Source organism: Oryctolagus cuniculus, chromosome 10, assembly GCF_051225735.1.
Source record: "Oryctolagus cuniculus isolate XC-2025 breed Fujian yellow rabbit chromosome 10, ASM5122573v1, whole genome shotgun sequence".
NCBI classification, from domain to species: domain Eukaryota; kingdom Metazoa; phylum Chordata; class Mammalia; order Lagomorpha; family Leporidae; genus Oryctolagus; species Oryctolagus cuniculus.
In genome coordinates this window covers 103478546-103496851 of record NC_142876.1, presented here as the reverse complement: position 1 = coordinate 103496851, position 18306 = coordinate 103478546, and the positions used below count along the sequence as shown (strand labels likewise).

General features: G+C 54.5%; 1 protein-coding gene across 2 annotated transcripts in view; it reads right to left on the bottom strand.

Moving 5' to 3' along the window:
• The window catches only part of LRRC2 (leucine rich repeat containing 2), a 28798-nt gene extending 11035 nt beyond the window's left edge, over window positions 1-17763 (bottom strand). Inside the window, exons 1-5 of one of the 2 annotated variants that reach the window (XM_002713304.6) lie at window positions 17512-17763; window positions 6248-6391; window positions 4936-5143; window positions 3207-3363; window positions 2027-2163 (exon numbers count right to left, since the gene is read on the bottom strand). In XM_002713304.6, coding sequence (XP_002713350.1) covers window positions 2027-2163; window positions 3207-3363; window positions 4936-5143; window positions 6248-6372 — 627 coding nt within the window. In that variant the 5' untranslated portion in view covers window positions 6373-6391; window positions 17512-17763. Of the gene's footprint in view, window positions 1-2026; window positions 2164-3206; window positions 3364-4935; window positions 5144-6247; window positions 6392-15728; window positions 16000-17511 lie in introns of those variants that run through there. The other variant, XM_089306413.1, reaches the window with a different exon arrangement.
• Between the last annotated feature and the right edge of the window lie 543 nt (window positions 17764-18306).

Sequence of the window (18306 nt, the reverse complement as noted above, 5' to 3'; positions counted from 1 at the left end):
TTTTTTCATTTCCAGCTTTCATCACGCCGGATCAATGAATCAGGATCCACATTACAGGTAACAGGCATCATCCATGAAACAGGCATTGAATAAAAATCTCTCATGTGGAGCCGGCACCGTGGCTCACTAGGCTAATCCTCCACCTTGCAGCGCTGGCACTCCGGGTTCTAGTCCCGGTCGGGGCGCCGGATTCTGTCCCGGTTGCCCCTCTTCCAGGCCAGCTCTCTGCTGTGGCCCGGGAGTGCAGTGGAGGATGGCCCAAGTGCTTGGGCCCTGCACCCCATGGGAGACCAGGAGAAGTACCTGGCTCCTGCCATCGGATCAGCGCGGTGCGCCAGCCGCGGCGGCCATTGGAGGGTGAACCAATGGCAAAAAGGAAGACCTTTCTCTTTCTCTCTCTCTCTCACTGTCCACTCTGCCTGTCAAAAATAAAAAAAGAAACCAAAGATCAAAATAAATTTTAAGAAAAAAAAAAAATCTCTCATGTGGGACCAGCGCTGTGGCACAGCAGGTTAAAGCCCTGGCCTGAAGCACTGGCATCCCATATGGGCGCCAGTTCTAGTCCTGGTTTCCCCTCTTCCAATCCAGCTCTCTGCTGTGCCCTTGAAAGCAGTAGAAGATGGCCCAAGTCCTCGGGCCCGTGAACCCATGTGGGAGATCTGGAAGAAGCTCCTGGCTTTTTTTTTTATTTTCTTTGACAGGCAGAGTGGACAGTGAGAGAGAGAGACAGAGAGAAAGGTCTTCCTTTTGCCGTTGGTTCACCCTCCAATGGCCGCCGCGGCCAGCGCACCACGCTGATCCGATGGCAGGAGCCAGGTACTTCTCCTGGTCTCCCATGGGGTGCAGGGCCCAAGCACTTGGGCCATCCTCCACTGCACTCCCTGGCCACAGCAGAGAGCTGGCCTGGAAGAGGGGCAACCGGGACAGAATCCGGCGCCCCGACCGGGACTAGAACCCGGAGTGCCAGCGCTGCAAGGTGGAGGATTAGCCTAGTGAGCCGCGGCGCCGGCCCACTCCTGGCTTTGGATCGGCACAGCTCCAGCCATTGCCGCCACCTGGGGAGTGAACCAACAGTTGGAAGACCTCTTTCTGTGTCTCTATCTTTCTCTCTGTAACACTGTCTTTCAAATAAAATAAAATAATAATAATAATTTTAAAAATCTCTCACATGAAAACAGGACATTTTGCATCATTTTCCCTCGGAAGCATTTCTAAACTTAAATTAAGGTCTCAGCCTAGTAGATTTTACGACGGGGTTGGCACTGTGGCATAGTGCGCTAAGCCTCCACCTACAGCGCCGGCTTCCCTTATGGGCGCCAGTTGGTGTCCTGGATGATCCACTTCTGATCCAGCTCTCTGCTTATAGCCTTGGAAAACAGAAGATGGCCCAAGTGCTTGGGCCTCTGCACCCACGTGGGAGATCCGGAAGAAGCTCCTGGCTCCGGATTGGCCCAGCTCTGGCTGTTGCAGCCCTTTGGGGAGTGAACCAGAGGATGGAAGATGACCTCTCTCTCTCTCTCTCTCTCTCTCTCTCTTTCTTGCCCCCACCCCCCACATCTGCAACTCAATCTCTCAAATAGATAAATAAATCTTTTCTAAAAAGACTTTATGATAGACAATATAGAGCAACTGAAATATTAGGAAAATGTGACGCAGTAGAACGGATTAGGGGGTGGGCGTCTGGCCCAGTGGCTAGGATTCTGTCATCCATGTCGGAGAGCTCGGTTTAAATTCCCGCAGCCAGTGTCCGCTCAAGTGGTCGTGTCCCTGTCATCCATGTCAGAGACCCAGAGCGAGTTCCTGGCTCCTGGCTTCGGTGGGCCTAGCCCCAGCACAGTGGGCACTGAAGGAACGAATCAGCGGATGTGAACTGAGCCCCAACCCCTCTCTCTGCCTCATGCACAGAGAGACAAATAAACAAATACCGATGGTGGATTTCATCCTCTAGCCCTTCTTCCGCACATCACAGACCCCGCCGTGGCGTGAGTCAAGTGAGAAGGAACTCGCAGCAATGTTTATTTCTTACCTCGAAGGGCAGCTCGGTTAGGTCTAGATTTCCAGAACAATCCAGTCTCTCGAGGTGCTCACAGTCCCCCAGTTCTGGAGGAATGCTCTTCAGATGGTTGAAGCTCACGTTGAGTTCTCTCAGGTTCTTCAAGCGGCCTGTCACGAGAAACAGCAAAGCGCCACCGAGGGGGTCCTTGAAGAGCCACGCGCAAAGCTCACGCGTCCAGCGTCTGCGTCAGCGACGGGGAAGGCACTGAACGCAACCCTGCCAGTGGTTTCTGAGCATCCTAACTAAGGTCTGCTCCCCCACACGAGCATTTTGCTTCTGATCATGGCATTGTGTGGGTGTCGGGGGTAGGCGGAGGGGAGAGGCGATTGATTGATTGATTGATTGGTTATTGATTGATTTCTCCTTGCTCTTGAATTGTGTGGTCCTCTGTGAAACCATAGGCAGGGTGAGTGCAGCACACCGAGTGCAAACTCCTTAGCAGTAACACGGCAGAGGCAGTGTCAGGCAATGGGGGGACGTGTGGCACAGCTCCCAGGAGGCCGTCACCAGCCGTGGCCTCCTGGAGGGCTCTTAAGTAAGCTAAGGGCAGGCTTTGTGGTGCCGCGGGTTAAGCTGCCATTGGGATGCCTGCACCCCATATGGGATTACGGGATTTGAGTCCTGCTTACACTCCAGCTTCCTGCTGCTGTGCCCGCTGGGAGGAAGCAGCTGATGGCCCATGAACTTGGATTCCTGTCACGCATGTGAGAGACCAGGATGCAGATCCTGGCTCCTGGCTCCTGGCTCCTGGCTCCTGGCTCCTGGCTCTGGTCTGGCCCAGCCCTGGCCGTTGCAGCCATGTGAGGAGTGAACCAGAGGATGGAAGATCTCTCTCACTCTGTCTCTACCTCTCTCTCTCTCTGTAACTCTGCCTTTCAAATAAATTTAAAAATCCTTTTAAAAAAAAAGAAAAGAAAAGTCCCTACACAAAATATTGCTCACTCATGAAACTTCTAGTCTCGGAGCAGTGACAAATGTCTGTGTGTACTGCAGGGGGAAATCACCCGGGCGACACTGACGTAGGCAGCCGGGGACACTTGAGACAGCCCCGCCCTGCAGCTTTGGGGTGCACAGTTGGAGGGAACCCAGTGTTTGCAGTGCCCTGGCCATGACAGATGAGAGGCCTGGGGATGCCCACTGAGGGACATACCGATCTCAGCTGGGAGATGGGAGATTTGGTTTTTTGGCAGATCCAGAACCCTCATTGCTTGAAACAGCTCAATATAGGCAGGAATGATCTGAATCAGAGTATTGCTTATGTGCCATTCTTTCAGGTGTGTCTGCTCCTTCAACGAGTCTGGGAGCTCCTAAAACAGAGAGAAAAACATTAATCCGGCTTGTTCCTCAGCGGGCACAAAGTCATCTAAAGCAAAGCATGTAGGGGCCGGCACTGTGGCATAAAGCCGCTGCCTGCAATGCCAGCATTCATAGGGGTGCCAGTTCGTGTCCTCGCTGCTCCATTTCCGATCCAGCTCCTTGAAAACTAAACCAATGCTCCTGGCTCCTGGCTTCAGCCTTGCCCAGCCCTGGCCACTGTGGCTACTTGGAGAGTGAACCAGTACATGGAAGATATCTGTGTGTGTGTGTGTGTGTGTCTCCCTCTTTCTCTCTCTCTGTAACTTTTTCAAATAAATAAATGTCTTTAAAAAATAAATTAATTAAATAAAGCCAGGCTTCTATAAAACCCAGGATGCAAGAAGGCATATATGGGAGCACTGGACTTAACTCCCTGAACTACAGCCATTTAAAAAAAAGAAACCAAAGTCACTGCATTTGTCATTAATTTTACAAGAGCAGATACTTCCAACTCAATGACATTACTAAAATATACCAGACAAGATACCAATATACATATTCATATAAGTCAAATACTAAGTCAAAATTTTGGACGACCAGGCTCAAACACATATTCACAGTAGTCACATATTTATAACATATCAGTTGACTATCCTCTAAAAACAAAATGTCATTTTATTCAATTGTGAAATTTAGGCTACATTTCCTTTATCTGTAGTTGCTTTCAGAAATACTTGATAAACACCTAATATTTGCTATACTAAATTTTCCAAATGTAATAGAGAAAGAGCACCAGAAAGACAGTCGGCGGGGAGTGCTGAGGTCCAGCCCAGCCTCCGCGGCCTCAGGCCTCCTCGGGCTCTGGAAGTGGTGGGGAGGCCCCTGGGCCCCTGAGCATCCGTAAAAGCACAGGCAAGCACTGACACCTGCGACCCCCATCAGATGGGGGCACTCTCTCCACCCTGCCCTCTCAAATAAATCAGCTAGGAGAGACGGAGGGCGGGCCCAGAGAACCAGGTCCACCGAAATGGGCAATATGCAAGTTCCCCTACCCACGGCTCTTCCCCAACACACAGACCAGACTCCAGCTGCCCGCGCCAGCACTGCCCCACCAGAAATGCCAGATCACAGACAGCCCCGGGGATGCCTCCCCAAGCCTGGCAGCAAGTTGGGGGAGCAGGAGGCAGGATGCCATTGCAAACACCCCAGGAAAGAACAAGGGGTGTCGCTGTCGTGAACGGGGAGAGGGGCGTCTCACCAAGGAAGAGGTTGTCATTCAAATGGAACTTTTAAGTGGCAGAGTTAATTTAAATGTCTGGGGCAAAACAGAATTAAGCCGCCAGGGGCTCAGCTGCTCAGCTTTGGGGGGATCCAAGCCGAGCCACTGCTCTTCCCAGAGCCACCCCACATTTCCTGCAGAGAAGACCAGAGAACCCACAGAAGGGACACCTTCCCCCACACCGCACTGGGAAGCTCTCCAAAGGCCGGAGCCCTCACCAGGCCAAGGGCGAGGCCCAGGCTCGGGTCGGCGGTGGACAGCCCCAGCCAGCTCTGCAGCGAGACAGAGAAACACATGGACTCACCTTCCAGTGCTCCCCTGAGAGTTCTAACACAAACGGACTGCTCTGCTTGCCTCCGCCCTTGGCGAGCGACCGCTGCCTGATGAGGGAGTTCCTCTCGATCCTTTCTAGAAGCCTCACGCTGGTGTCCACAAAGCCATTCCTGCAGTACTCGGCCTGCGGGATGCCCAGCCGCCGGCACTCGGCCACGTAGTTCCACTCCTCCTTTATCCTGCAACAGCGGGCAGCGGAGGCCACAGTGACCCTCCTGGGCCACCACCTGCCGGGAGGGGCGTCGGCCCACCTGTGGCCCTCTCGACCCCCCACCCCTTTGTGAATTATCAGTGACTTTGATTAAAAAAGTCAACGAGGTGAGATAGATGAAAATTCCTGGTGAAGTCTCCACTAACATTTCTTATTCATTTGATTAATTACAGTTTCCTTTGTGATTATGCTATGGTGCCAACCTACGTTTTGTTTTTTGTTTTTTGTTTTTTGTTTTTTTTTAAATGCAGGGTCACAGGAATTTGCTGACCTCTCAAGGCCATCAGAATAGAAACAGAGAACAGCCCCTGTTTATAAACACCTGACTTGGGGTTGGCGCTGTGGCGTAGCAGGTAAAGCCGCTTCCTGCGGCACTGGCATCCCATATGGGCGCCAGGTCAAGTCCCGGCTGCTCCTCTTCCGATCCAGCTCTCTGCTATGGCCTGGGAAAGCAGTGGAGGACGGTCCAAGTCCTTGGGCCCCTGTACCTGTGTGGGAGACCCAGCGGAAGCTCCTGGCTCCGGGCTTTGATCTACCCAGCTCCAGCCATTGCAGCCATCTGGAGAATGCATCAGCGGATGGAAGACCTCTGTCCGTCTCTCCCTCCCTCCGTCTGTAATTTTACCTGTCTCTTTTAAAATCCTTTTTAAACAAGTGTATTATAAATTTCCATCACCCTGCCTTTCAAATAAGTCTCTGAAGTATTACTGTAGAGAGACTGATCAGCTCATCTCATTCCTCCCTGTGCTCCTCGCACTGTCTGGAGTACACAAGGGGTCTCCAAACATTCACGAAAAATGCGTATTATGGGAAACCTAGCGTGGGATTCGAAATGTTTTACACCAAAAGAGACTCATCGTTTCACTCCGTTTTCCGTGGGCTCTTGGAAGCTCCCGTGCTTGCAGGTCCTGATAACTGCAGGTGGTCACTGTGGCAGGGATGGGGCGTCAGCCCTGCAGTCCAGCGGGCAGGGCCCCCACAGTAAGGGATCCCAGAAGGAAGGCACCTTCCCCGGCCCCCGGCCTTCCCTGCGCGGATCCAGGAGCCCCCGGCGGGGACAGGCAGCACCTACTTCTCCAAGGCGCTCTTCTCCAGCCGCTCCGCCTCCTTCTTCTGCCACGCTTTGTGCCTCCTGACCCGAGTTTCCCACAAGGCTCTGACGGCGGAAATGTCAAACACGACCACTTTATGTCCCATCGTGGGAGCATGCAATTACCTGTTTAAAAAATGCACGGGTCAGTTTCATGCACACCCTGAACACATACAGCCTCGACGTGAGCTCTGAAATGAGACTGCTCTGTGGCTCCCTGAGCCCACAGGCATTCTGCTGAATTTACTAGAATATGCAGCTAATCATCCCAGCAGGTGCACTGGATGGATAGAGTACACACACGCGCATGCACACACAGGAACACACCTTGCACATTTCTCTCACCCTCAAGGAGAGCAGCAGAGTGATACTTTCTAAGCTGTGTTAACCTTATTAAAAACCAAGGCTCGCTCAGGCTGTGTTACTGTTATTTTCCACTTAAGGATGACCGGAAAAGTCTTAGTCATAGAACTTTCTCCTGCAAACGGTGAAGCACTCTTTCTTTCCTCTAAGTACAGGACACAAAGAACACAGCCACGTTCTCCTCCACCCTCCTCCCACCCTCTCCTCTTAATCAAGCTGACCCGATGGCTTCCTCCACTCCAGGGTAGACCTCCAGCCCCCTGCCCGCCACCGCCTCCCCTCCCCTTATCATCTGAAGCTACACACCAGCTCTGTTAACAACCAAAGTCGGCTGGCGCCACGGCTCAACAGGCTAATCCTCCGCCTAGTGGCGCCAGCACACCGGGTTCTAGTTCTGGTCGGGGTGCCGGATTCTGTCCCGGTTGCCCCTCTTCCAGGCCAGCTCTCTGCTGTGGCCAGGGAGTGCAGTGGAGGATGGCCCAAGTCCTTGGGCCCTGCACCCCATGGGAGACCAGGAGAAGCACCTGGCTCCTGCCTTTGGATCAGCGTGGTGCGCCGGCCGCAGCAGCCATTGGAGGGTGAACCAACGGCAAAGGAAGACCTTTCTCTCTGTCTCTCTGTCTCTGTCTCTCTCTCTCTCTCTCTCACTGTCCACTCTGCCTGTCCAAAAAAAAAAAAAAACCACACACACAACCAAAGTCCCCATGGAGCCCCAGTCTCCCAGTCTCCCACCTCCAGCTGACCACATTCCCTTTGGAACTGGGTCATTTTCTCTTCTCATAGCTGACCTGCCATAGAGCTTTGTACTCTGGATTCAGACCCTTACCACACGTGTGATTTGCAAAACTTTCCTCGCATTTCTGTCTTTTCAGTTTCAGATTCCATCCTTTTGCGTTCCACCTAAATATGTGGTTATATGTTATCCGAGATACTGGGAAACACATGCTGTTGGATCTGAGTCCGTCCTTTAATGGGCGTGTTGGGGCCGCTTCCATGTAACGTCATTATGGATGTACTGAGCTCGGGTCTGCTGCCGTATTTGCTCTCCACGATCCCTTTTGCTCTCCTCCCTCACATCTTTTCTTGGTGTTACTGACGGCAGTGTTTCATTCTACTTTCTCTAGTGTTTTTGACTATGTTTCTTTGTGTAGTTTTGTTTGCTTTGTGAGGGTTTGTTTTTGGTTGTTGGTTTTCTTGCTTTTTTGTAACGGTGGCCCTGGGAAGGTGTACACTACCTTTCCAGAGACCCCTTAGGAACAATATGTCACCTCTTGGAGAGAGCTGTCGAAGGCCTCCCCCGTGTACCCCCATCTTCACACTGTGGTTGTCTTCGTGTGTTCTGTCCGGGCTACATTTGTGGCTTCCAACTGTCCAGTTAAAGACCTCGCAAGGAGCAGCAGCCCACTACATGTACTTCGTACGTGCTGTGTCGGCTGCTTTTCCCAGCTTCCTATCACTCAGGGTTCCCACTGGTGTTATTTCCCTGTGTCCAAAAAACTTCCTTTTACAAGTAATTCTGTAGGAGGTATGCCGATAAAGTCTGTGTTCCCGCTCTTGGAGTATTTCGTTCTCACCTCCATTCCTGGTTATTTTTATCAGACTCCAGATTCCGAGTTCACACTCTTTTCTCTCAGCACTTTAAAAATACCACCACTGTCTGCTGGCATCATGGTTTCTGTTGCGAAATCTGTAGCGATTTGAATAGCATTCTCAACTAGGCGATGCATCATTGGTCACTTGTTACTTTCAAGATGTTTTCCTAGGGTCAGTGGTTAAGTGGTTTTCTTTGGCATGTGCTGAAGCCACCACTCAGGATGCCACCATCCCAAATGGGAAGGTCCAGGTTCAAGTGCCAGCTCTGCTCTCCATTCCAGCTCACCCCAGGAGCCAGCAGGTAATGGGTCAAGTAGCTGGGTCCCTGCCACCCAAGTGGGAGACCCAGATCAAGTTCTAGGCTCTCAGCTTTGGCCTGGCCCAGTCCTGCTGTTGCAGGCATTTGGGAGATTTTTCTGCTTCTCTGAAATCATTTCAAGCAGATAATAAAAATTTTAAAAGATTTTAGTCTTGGAGCAAGTGTTGTGGTGTTGCGGGTTAAGCCCTCATGGGTGCCACTTAGAGTCCCAGCTGCTCCACTTCTGACCCTTGATCCCTGCACCCATGTGGGAGACCCAGCAGAGGCTCCTGGCTCTTGTCTTCAGCCTGGCCCACCCCTGCCCATTGTGGCCGTTTGGGGAGTGAACCAGTGAATGGAAGACCTGTCTCTCCTTCTCTCTTTCTGTAACTATGCCTTTCAAATAAATAAGATACATCCTTAAAAAAAAAAATAAAGGCCAGCACCATGGCTCACTAGGCTAATCCTCAGCCTGTGGCACTGGCACCCCAGGTGCTAGTCCCGATTGGGGAACTGGGTTCTAGTCCCAGTTGCTCCTCTTCCAGTCCAGCTCTCTGCTGTGGCCTGGGCAGGCAGTGGAGGATGGCCCAAGTCCTTGGGCCCTGCACCCACATGGGAGACCAGGAGGAAGCACCTGGCTCCTGCCTTCAGACTGGCGCAGCGCACCGGCCGTAGCAGCCATTTGGGGGGTGAACCAACAGAAGGACAATCTTTCTCTCTGTCTCTCTTTCTCTCTCACTGTCTAACTCTGTCAAAAAATTAAAAATTAAAAAATTTTAAAAATTAAAGATTTTAGTCTGTTTTTCTTCAGAATAACTACGATATGCATGGGCATGAGGTCTCTGTAAGTCTGCAAGAAGCTAAGCCTCAGCCTAGAAACAAGAGGTTTAAAAAAAACAGCCAGTAATGGAGAAAAACTAAGAAGAGACGCAGTCAGTGCAATCTCCCTGAGGGAATCTCTGCGCGGGGCCCCGTCCTCATACAGAAGCAAACCACAGAGCCAAAGTCAAGTTAAAGGCATGTGGGCAGCGTGGGCAGCCCAGCGGCCGGGGTCACGGCCCAGGAAGGCCTGCTAGCTGTCTGTGTGTGTGTGTGTGCGCGCAGCCTAAGCATCCCCCAGACTCTGCTGCTGAAATTCTGTCACTCCCTTTGGTCAGTAGCCTCTGCACTCCCAGCCTCACGGCTCACTCCTCTCCATGCATTCACTCACGTGGAGAAATGCAATTCAAGTTCCCATCTTGGGGAATGGCCTATATTTGATCACGTGAACAAGAGAAAAATGACATAATCATTTTTCAGAAATTCCAGGAATATCAACACTTTCATTGCCCAAGTCCTTGACATCTTTTTAAGCAGCTGTAAATTATTACGACACTTGGCCGGCACCGTGGTTCTCTTGGCTAATCCTCCGCCTGTGGCGCTGGCACACTGGGTTCTAGTCCCTGTTGGGGTGCCGGATTCTGTCCCGGTTGCTCCTCTTCCAGTCCAGCTCTCTGCTGTGGCCCGGGAGGGCAGCGGAGGATGGCCCAAGTGCTTGGGTCCCATGGGAGACCGGGAGGAAGTACCTGGCTCCTGGCTTCGGATTGGCGCAGCGTGCGGCCATTAGGGGAATGAACCAATGGAAGGAAGACCTTTCTCTCTGTCTCTTTCTCACTGTCTATAACTCTCTCTGTGTCTCTCTCTCACTATCTAACTCTGCCTGGCCAAAAAAAAAAAAAAAAAAAAAAAAAAATGACACTCAGTATGTAGGTGGGAAAGAACACATCCTGTCTACCATCGAACCATGTTCTCCACCTCCCCTGAGTTGTGCAACACGAAAGAGGTTCTGTTCTTCAAGAAAGAGGACTTAAGCCAGGGTCTTGTCTGTAAGAGGGAGTTCTGCTTGCAAATGTGTGCAGCAAAAACTGGAGACGCTAAGAACCGCGGTGATGAGTCTGCGAGAGATTTACACGTAACCTTCAGAGGCGCTGGGAAGCTCCGGCTAAGCTCTAAGTGCCAGCTCCAGCCCAGCCGCTGGCAGCCTGAGCAGGACAGGGCTGCGGCCAGGTCTCTGTGGGCAGCTGGACAAGTCTGACGAGGAGGCAGGTAGCACCCTGTGTGGGTGCTGAGACTGGGAAAGGGACTTCATCATAGGAGTCTGGGAGTCAGTTCGGGCAGGGAGGAGTCCCTCCATCCTGATTGGGAAGCAGAGAGGAGGCAGATGTCGGGGACAGACGCAAGCATCACTCAGCGGCTCAAGGAAGAGACGGTCTCCTGGCAAAATCACAAAGCTGACCTCTGTGTAGAGAGCACTCCGGCCAACGCAATCTTTCAGGCAAACACCTGAAATGTCGTTTCCTACACATTAACTAACTGTCGGACTCGCCATGCTGTACGTCACCAAAGCAGGAAAGAGGAGCAGCCATCTTGACAGATCCACCCCGGGAAGCCCTCAACACAAATAAAGCAATAAGCGGCCTTACAGAGGAACCATGGCGCCGGAGGAGAGGTTCTCTCACAAAGCCAAGTGCAAAGCATTAGCCCGCGTCTCCTCCCGGTGCACAGCCCAGACTCATGGTTCCAAAGCCTCTGATCCTGGTCCCGGCTATGGAACAGAATTGCCAGGCTAGCACTCAGGCAGCCCACACACCTCCCTAGACCTGAGCTGCACTGTCCCCTGTCCCCGGGCCCAGAGCTTCTTCCCAAGAAAACACCGGCGACCACGAGGCCTGCCTCTGCACACTGCGAGGGAAAGGACACTGGGCCAGAGACTGCCGCCAGGCCCCCTCCCCTGCGCCCAGGGACGCCAGGGGCCACCCTGTAGGCTCCCTGTGGACATGCCAGCCGTCAGCAGATTCGCAAAGTGGGAAGGAAAATGCCCATGGGAAAACCTTTTTGCTTTCCTGCCAAGATGGGCAAATGTTTTCAGTAAAGGGTGAGACGGTAAATACGTTGGGCTTCACAGGTCAGTGGGCAGGTCACAGGTCAGTTACATAACCAGAGTGAAAACTCCCAGCCGGTCCTCCCCAGTAGCCAGCAGGCTGCAGGCCCAGCTGCCACCTGCCAGAGACAGTCTCAGGACCAAAGCGGCTGGCCCGAGCGGGAAAGGCCTGGCAGGTGTGGTGAGCAGAGGGTGGGAGCCTGCTGCACCCAGCTTCACTCTGTTCCCCAGGGCCCCCCGGATAGATGCCTGCGTGTCCTCCTCTGCCCGGGCATCTCAGGGGACAGCCGGCGGGAGGCAAGGTCACTCCCCAGCTGGTATTCCACCACTTGGTGCCTGCCAGCCACCAGCACTAGTCTCAGAGTGTGGAGAGCAGGCAGAGTGGCCTTGGGCTGCAGCCAGTGGCCAGGCAGATGTGGAGGGGGCGTTGAGCCCGGTCCCCAGCCTGCCCCAGCAGGCCCACGTGCCCCTCAGACTCGGGTACCAGCCCTGTGGGTTACCACTTGCTGATTCTGGCTGTAGCAGACAATAAAACAGGAAATACTTTTGCTTTGGTGGACTTGACTATTCTAAGCTACACCCATACGTTCGTTCACATTCTTTCCTTTAATAAATTGGCGCTCGGGGGTGGGAGGTGGGGTGGGCGGTGCTGTGACACAGCAGGCTGAGCCACCGCATATGGCAGCAGCATCAGAGCCACGGTTCGAGTTCTGGCTGCTCTGCTGTCCACGCAGCTCTCTGCTAACACACCTGGGAAAGCAGCAGAAGATGGCCTGGATGCTTGGGCCCCTGCCATCCATGTGGGAGACGCCGACGGAGCTCTGGGCTCCTGGCTTCGACCTGGTCCAGCACTGGCTATTGCGGCCATTTGGAGAATGAAGCAGCAGATGGAAGCACTTGCTCTCTCTCTCTCTCTCTCTAACTCTTTCAAATAAATAAATATTTTTTAAAAAACACATCAGAGCTTAGTTCCTCTCCCCTGAGCGTGAGTGGAGCCTAAGGATACTCTCCTATTGAAAGAACATGAGGGGCCGGTGCTGTGGCACAGCAGGTTAACGCCCTGGCCTGAAGTGCCCGCATACCATATGGGCGCCGGTTCAAGTCCCGGCTGCTCCTCTTCCGATCCAGCTCTCCGCTATGGCCTGGGAAAGCAATAGAAGATAGCCCAAGTCCTTGGGCCCCTGCACCCACATGGGAGACCCAGAAGAAGCTCCTGGCTCCTGGCTTCAGATCGGCACAACTCCAGCTGTTGCAGCCATCTGGGGAGTGAACCAGAGGATGGAAGACCTCTCTCTCTCTGTCTCTACCTCTCTCTGTAACTCTGATGGAGGGTGACTTCCCAGGCTAGAACCCAGCAGTACTGCTCACTCACTCGCCCGCCCGCTTAGCTCACTTACCCCGGGGGACATCAGCCTCAGGATCCGGGCACGCTCTAGCGACCCTGTGGAGAAGCTGCGCAGATGGGAACAGGGGCCGCCCACCAACAGCCGTGTCAGTGGCTGCAGCCAAAGCCGCTCCTGCAGTCCCGGCAACTGTCTGCCCGCAGCTCCGTGAGACCCTGAGCCAGAACCACCCAGGTAAGCCACCGAGACTTTGACCCTCAGAGACAGAGGGATAAAATATGTGCAGTTGTGAGCTGTCAGGTTTGGGGTGATTTGTTAGCAGCAATAAATCACGCAGACTGTGGAGAGTTAAAGTAAGAGGCGCGTCTAGAGACCAGCCTGACGCTGGCGTCCTTGGTAACGCCGATGCTCTCAAGAGGCAGGAGGCCTCCACGTACCCCCACAGGGTCTGTCCCTTCCTGGGCACCCTGAGCTCCCCACCTGCTCCGTCATTCCCCAGAGGTCACTCCTCGCCCTGTGCCCACCATTCTGTGCACACGCACCTACGTCTACACCCCCCCACACACTCATCCACACCCAGGGACCATGCACCCAAGTCTACACCCCCTCCACACTCATCCACACCCAGGGACCATGCACCCATGTCTACATCCCCACACACACACCATCCACACCCAGGGACCATGCACCCACGTCTACACCCCCACACACACTCATCCACACCCAGGGACAATGCACCCACATCTACACCCCACACACACTCATCCACACCCAGGACCACACACCCAAGTCTACACCCCACACACACTCATCCACACCCAGGGACCATGCACCCATGTCTACACCCCCTCCACACTCATCCACACCCAGGGACCATGCACCCATGTCTACATCCCCACACACACACCATCCACACCCAGGGACAATGCACCCACATCTACACCCCACACACACTCATCCACACTCAGGACCACACACCCAAGTCTACACCCCCTCCACACTCATCCACACCCAGGGACCATGCACCCACGTCTACACCCCACACACACTCATCCACACCCAGGGACCATGCACCCAAGTCTACACCCCCTCCACACTCATCCACACCCAGGGACCATGCACCCATGTCTACATCCCCACACACACACCATCCACACCCAGGGACCATGCACCCAAGTCTACACCCCCTCCACACTCATCCACACCCAGGGACCATGCACCCATGTCTACACCCCCACACACACCCGTCCACACCCAGGGACCATGCACCCACGTCTACACCCAAACACACCCATCTACACCCAGGGACCATGAACCCACGTCTACACCCCCCCACACTCATCCACACCCAGGGACCATGCACCCATGTCTACACCCCCACACACACCCGTCCACACCCAGGGACCATGCACTCACGTCTACACCCCCCCCACACTCATCCACACCCGGGGACCATGCACCTATGTCTACACCCCCCCACACACTCATCCACACCCTGGGACCATGCACCCTCGTCTACACCCCCACACCAATTCACACCCAGGGACCATGCACCCACATCTATACCCCCCCACACACTCATCCACACCCAGGACCATGCACCCACATCTACACCCACACACACTCATCCACACCCTGGGACCATGCACCCAAGTCTACACCCCCACACACACTCATCCACACCCAGGGACCATGCACCCACGTCTACACCCACACACACCCATCTACACCCAGGGACCATGAACCCACGTCTACACCCCCCCACACTCATCCACACCCAAGGACCATGCACCCAAGTCTACACCCCCACACGCACTCATCCACACCCAGGGACAATGCACCCACATCTACACCCCACACACACTCATCCACACCCAGGAACCATGCACCCACGTCTACACCCCACACACACTCATCCACACCCAGGGACCATGCACCCATGTCTACACCCCACACACATTCATCCACACCCAGGGACCATGCACCCATGTCTACACCCCCACACCAATTCACACCCAGGGACCATGCACCCAAGTCTACACCCCCCACACACTCATCCACGCCCGGGGACCATGCACCCAAGTCTACACCCCCCCACACTCATCCACACCCAGGGACCATGTACCCACGTCTACACCCCCACACACACTCATCCACACCCAGGGACCATGCACCCAAGTCTACACCCCACACACACTCATTCACACCCAGGGACCATGCACCCATGTCTACCCCCAACACACACACAGCCACACCCAGGGATGGCACAGAGCTGGAGGGTGTGCACTTTTCCCACCGCTAGCGCCCCTGCTGCCTCAGTTGTGCAAGAGCCCCCTAGCTGCCAGCCTGGCTGTCCGTTTACCCTTACTTGCCGTCCACCCCATGTTCCACTCAGCGGTGAGCATCACCTCCCAGCAAGAACCAGGTAGGACGGCCCCCGTCTCACTCCTCCATGCACCACCTCAGCCTCCACCCCAAGCTTCTGCCCCTCAGAGCTCAGCACCTGCTGCTCCCTCCCCTCATCCCCTGAACACAGCCCCGATGTCTGCCTCCTCTGCCACCTGTTCCTCCCTCTCCCTCTCTCCCTCTCTCTCTTTCTCTCTCTCTCTCTCTCTCGCCTTTTCACTTCACAGCACTCAGTGCAAGCTGAATTGCTTGATGGCTTTCCATTCTATTTCATCTGTCTCTGGACCAAGCCAGAGGAGCAGCCCCGCAGGCAGTTCCATCAACACAGCTGCCCAACGCCGAGCAGGCTGCACAGCCCCAGGCGGGAGGAGCTGGAGGGGCTCGCTGTCCCCTCATCCAATCCCCCCACAGAGCTGGGCAGAGCTGCGGTGGCAGGCTCCTGCTTAGGGCCTCGACTCAGAGGCCCAGCGAACTGACCCTTTACCTGGTGTGCATTTCTGCCCTTCCTGCAGACCCTGAACAACTGACGTCCCCATGCACCTGTTACTTGCAGAAACACAGTGGAGGTGCTGTCCATGCCTCCGAGTTTCCTGTGTGCACAATGGGCAGTGTCTCAGGTCCACACAGCACACACGGGACAGGACAGGACGGCTGGATGAGCCAGAGAGTAGGGCGCCCTGGTGGTCCCTGTGGGTGGCCCCACAGGCCCGTGAGGAGGAAGGGGTCCTCTGCACAGGTGGGGGAAGGTCTTTCTGTACCCTTCCCCAATCCAGCAACATCAGGTTCGCTCTACAGATGAACCACCTGCTCCGGAGCCAGAGGGCATGGCTGGAAAAAATGTGTCCCCTGGCACAGAGCGCGAATTTCCACTCTGAAGTCACATGCCAGGGGAGGGGGCACCCCTTGCTCACTTGGTCCTCTCCCTCCCATCCTGGGACAGACTGGACTGGTGGCTGGGGGTGTGGGGTGGCAGCGCCAGAGGAAGGACCTGGGGGAAAAGAGGTGAAGGCGGGGTTCCAGCACTCCCTGCCAGGCTTGGGGAGCGGAGACCAGGACCACCTGAGCCCGCCGAGGAGAGAGAGAGGTCGGCTCCCAGGTCCCCCATGCCCCGAGAGCCCCCGGTACCCTCTTCCCTTGGGCTGCCAAGCTCCAGGCCTTGCACAAGATCCTTCCAAGTGTGAACCCCAGGTCAGGAAGACGCTGACTGGATGCAAAGGAATGACTGTAGCCAGTGGACTTTCTGGGGACACTCAGGTTCAGTAGGGACAAGGAGCCCCCAGTGACTCACAAATGCCACTCCACCCCTCCTGAGGCCGGAGCCGACCCCAGAGCCACTTCTCTGATAGACACCTCCACGTAAACAGGGGTCAGATCTTCAAGTGAGGTCAGCGTAGCCCCAATGTTTCAGCCGAACCCTGAATTAAATTACATTTTCCCCAGGGACAGCTGATGATTTTTTTTACCATAATTTGTTAAAACAGAAAATCAGGCACGGGAGGTGAGGGAACAGGTAGGATTAAGAGAACAGCGTCTGAGTCAGGCTGGAATCCTGCCTCCTGGGAACGTGGCCTGCCTGGGTGTTCTCATGGGGACACAATGCAACAACAGTACCAAGCTCACGGCCTTGATGACAAGGTTACTGCGATCATTTGTGCCAAGTGCTTAAGAGCGTACCTGGCACCCAGGGAGGCTGAAGGAAGGGTGACTATTTAAAGAAATTAAGACCATTCATAGCCACCAATTAAATATAAGACAACGGGCAGAGAGGGCCTGAGGTTAACTCCAGGACACTCTCTGGGCGCTCAATTTTGCCAGGCCAGCAGAGGGGGCTGCAGGCTGCCTGCCAGCCACACCACCCTCCGACCCCCACCCGCACCCTGTCCCCACTCCCACTCCCACTCCAGCCAGCGGGAGGCATTTGCCCCGGCAGGTGTCAATCATGCACTTCAGGGCCCCCAAAGAGGACACAAACAAAGTTGATTTATCTCCCTGGGACAGGACCTTGGAGCTCCGCCCCGGGCGGGCGTCAGACAGCGCGTAGGGAGGAAGGCAATGACCAGGAACCGCAGCTGCTCGCGGGGCTCCTATCCAGCCGCGGGTTCGCCTGCCTCCCTGTCAGTCCCAGTCCCTGGCCCACACTGCAGATCACTGCCTGGCCCCTGGGGCCGCGTTCTGCTGGGGCTGTGTATGCGCTTGGGTCCGGAGGACCGCACGCGCCGCGCCCCCCTCCCCTATCCCCCCACCGCCAGCAGCTGCAGGTGCAGCACCAGCCGCTCCCACCTACTCCCGCACACACACCGCGGCCCCCACGATGGCCACTCACCTCCCAGGCGCGGGCGGGAGCTGACAGGGTCCTGCGGGCTGCAGTCCCGCGGCGAGGCTGTTTACACCCCTGGCCGCAAGGACGCGCGAGGCCCCGAGCCTCTTCCGAGCGGTGCGCTCAGCCGCTATATTTGTAAGCGCAGAACACGATCTGGAGGACACGCGCCGATAAACTCTCTATCTATTCGGCGTGACTCAGCCCCGAGGCGGACACCGCAGACTCGGCAGGGCGGGGCGGCCCAGGGCCAATCCCGAGCCCCGGGAGCCCAGCCGGCCTGGGAGCCCAGCAGAGCCGGGCAGGCTGGAGACTTCCCGTATACCTTCACCCTGAAAGGAAAACAGTCGAATTGCAAAATCCTTTCACTTTGAAAGCGTTTGATGACATCTGTCATTCTTGACATTTATTAATTATTGCCATTTACGATTAAACAATGACTTTAAATTGCCTACTAACTTGTTAGTAGTGCTCAAATCTTTACGAACTCAAATGAATCTTTGTGACTATGTTAACTCTTACCTCTAAAGTCTTAAATGAGCTTTTTTATTACTGAGTACTTTCATTTTTCTGTCTTCATAAATGACGTAGGCTATTTAGCAACCAGAGTTTACTTTGAGTACTGCCTGGTGTTGTTTTTTTCCTGGTATTCTGGACCAAGCAATGGAAATTGAAAAGGCAGTTTCAGCTCAGATCCTACGTAAATATTATTTCAATTTATAAGAGACCTACATATTTAAAAGCTTAATCATACTTAAGTAGGAAAAAGATCTGTCCACGAATAGGATACTGTTGTGATGC